Raw genomic sequence first — 2,500 nt, forward strand, 5'->3', positions numbered from 1 at the left:
TACACACACACACACACACACTTTTCCCTGAAATCCTAGGCGTATGATAAAGCATGTTGCCTGGTGTATGATGTGTGTGTGTGGGTGTGTTTCAGACTCGTGTGGATTTCACGGTGTGTAACGGCATCCTGATTGTTCTGGCTGTGGATCTGCTGATGTTCGGGTTCTTCAGTACCTTTTATTACTCCAACGTTCTGCAGATCGTTTATGGAAGTCTCGGAGCGCTGCTCTACGCACTGGTCAGTCAGCGGGTCGAGGAAATCCGCATTAACTCAAATAGATTTGTCGTGTCCTGATATTTTTAACTAATGAGATCAGATTACAGTATTTTAAATCTAAAAGGGGCATGGCCTCAGGATTAATTGTTCTCTCTGAGTTGATAAATTCTACAGGAAATGACCTCACACTCACCATCAAAGTCCAGGTCTGCATTTACAGGAAGTACTCTGGTCTGATTCTGGTCATGTTGAAGTGAAGTCTCTCCACACTGAAATACCTGTCTGTCTCTCTGCAGTTCCTGGCTGTCGACTGTCAGATGGTGTTGGGGAGACAGAAATACAGCCTGAGCCCTGAGGAGTACGTCTTCGCCGCTTTGGTCATCTACCTGGACATCATCGCCATCTTCCTCTACATCCTCATGATCCTCGGAGGAAGCTCGAAAAGCTAAACACTTCAAAGTTCTTTACCATCATCATCACCATCATCATCGCCTGGGTTTAATCACACACACGCGTGCGGTTTGACTGGTCACTCCATGCAGATTTCAGACACAGGAGGTCAGGAGATCATGGGCAGTAAAGCTGAAGGTGCAGGAGCAGTTTAGCATCAGCGCTGCATCCAGTTCCAACAATTCCTCATTCATCACTTTAAAATTCCTCTCAAACCTGGAGAGGTGTCTATTTCCCTACGTCTACTTCTCCTTAGAACGCTTCCTGGTTAGTCTTGGGGGTTAGTGTTAGAGGGTTAGTCTTGGGGGTTAGTGTTAGAGGGTTAGTCTTGGGGGTTAGTGTTAGAAGGTTAGTGTTAGAGGGTTAGTCTTGGGGGTTAGTGTTAGAGGGTTAGTGTTGGGGATTAGTGTTAGAAGGTTAGTGTTGGGGATTAGTGTTAGAAGGTTAGTGTTAGAGGGTTAGTCTTGGGGGTTAGTGTTAGAGGATTAGTCTTGGGGGTTAGTGTTAGAGGGTTAGTGTTGGGGATTAGTGTTAGAATGTTAGTGTTGGGGGGTTAGTGAAAGGGGGTTAGTTGTAGAGGTTTTTGTGGCTTTTCTTTCAGTGTTGATGTGAAACTCTACATTCAGAACCTTTCAATAGTGGATTTGATTTTTTTTGTTCTTAAAATGAATTTTAGAAATGAAATTTTAAACACAAATCTAACAAACTGTTGATCTTGAATATTTCTGATTGTCTCAATTTTGTGCTCTAAATAAATGCTGTTTATTTCCACAGCTGCTGAGTCTGTAATTAAATACAAACCTGAAACTCCACACTGTCCCAACCACAGCCCCTCCCCAAACCATGCCCATTACTGCCCCTCCCCAAGCTGCACCCATTACCGCCCCTCTCCAAACCACACCCACTACTGCCCCTCCCCCTGCCACAGTTCCACAGGACAGGATAGAACACACTTTCCCAGTGCTTTAACACACTTCCTTTTTCAAAATAACAGACCAAGCTGTTTATAATCTGTTTATAATCGCTCTCTGAAACTGTTTATAAGCTGTTTACAAACAACCTGAAAAAATTCAACATTCAACACTTTTCTTACTCCACCTCCTTTATTTGTACCTTTCACACATGGACCTGGTTACATAAACACGCCGAAACTCAGAACAGACAGAAGAAGGTACAGGAGGAAAATATTTATTTTTAAAAATGTCAAGTTCATTTTATCCAAATCTACAAAACTTCAGAACTTTCTTCTGCTTCTCGGAAAAAGGGTTTTATTTCTTAGCTGTCAGTAAACAGTGAGGAAGATTTTACACCAGAAGAATTCCCTACATTCTCTCACACACACACACACCCTCACACACCCTCACACACACTCACACACCCTCACACACACTCACACACACTCACACTCACCACAGAGCTGAGTAGTTAAACTGGATCCTCAGCAGGTATTTCATGCGTATTTGAGCAGGATTATACACCACAAATTCGTTATAAAGGAGTGTGTATCCTCCACTGCGGCCCACTATGGTTCTCACTCCGGGTCCCAGAGGAACCGTCACACCGTCCCTGAGGAACCAGACACAGAACATCAAACTGAGTAAAATACAACTAAGTAGAAAATTCAAGAAAGCGTCTTAATCTGTTGTTTTTGTACAAAACTCTTCTGAACATTAATGCTGTGTAACGCTGCAGCGTCTCGGTCCAGTGAACAACACGGGAAACACTCGTCCAGCTGAAGGGTCATCTCTCTGAGCTGTGAACAGTGTGGAGTACAGCTTCTCTACTTTAAGTGAGTTTAATGCACTACTGGCTGTAGATCACTGCAACACTCA

The 2,500-nt window shown here is 43.5% G+C and overlaps 2 protein-coding genes across 3 annotated transcripts in view; one reads left to right on the forward strand and one right to left on the reverse strand.

Annotated features, from left to right (window-relative positions):
- Nucleotides 1–667, forward strand: part of si:ch211-284o19.8 (protein lifeguard 1) — a 10,495-nt gene extending 9,828 nt beyond the window's left edge. For both annotated transcript variants that reach the window (XM_058385459.1, XM_058385462.1), the window contains exons 6-7: nt 96–239; nt 515–667. In XM_058385459.1, coding sequence (XP_058241442.1) covers nt 96–239; nt 515–667 — 297 coding nt within the window. The remainder of the gene's footprint in view (nt 1–95; nt 240–514) is intronic.
- A 1,082-nt stretch (nt 668–1,749) lies between these two features.
- parp2 (poly (ADP-ribose) polymerase 2) overlaps nt 1,750–2,500 on the reverse strand; it is a 44,808-nt gene continuing 44,057 nt past the window's right edge. The window contains exon 16 of the mRNA XM_058385455.1: nt 1,750–2,234. Within this exon, the coding sequence (XP_058241438.1) occupies nt 2,075–2,234 (160 nt within the window). The 3' untranslated portion in view covers nt 1,750–2,074. The remainder of the gene's footprint in view (nt 2,235–2,500) is intronic.

This window comes from Hemibagrus wyckioides, unplaced genomic scaffold (assembly GCF_019097595.1).
Source record: "Hemibagrus wyckioides isolate EC202008001 unplaced genomic scaffold, SWU_Hwy_1.0 Contig33, whole genome shotgun sequence".
Classification (NCBI taxonomy): domain Eukaryota; kingdom Metazoa; phylum Chordata; class Actinopteri; order Siluriformes; family Bagridae; genus Hemibagrus; species Hemibagrus wyckioides.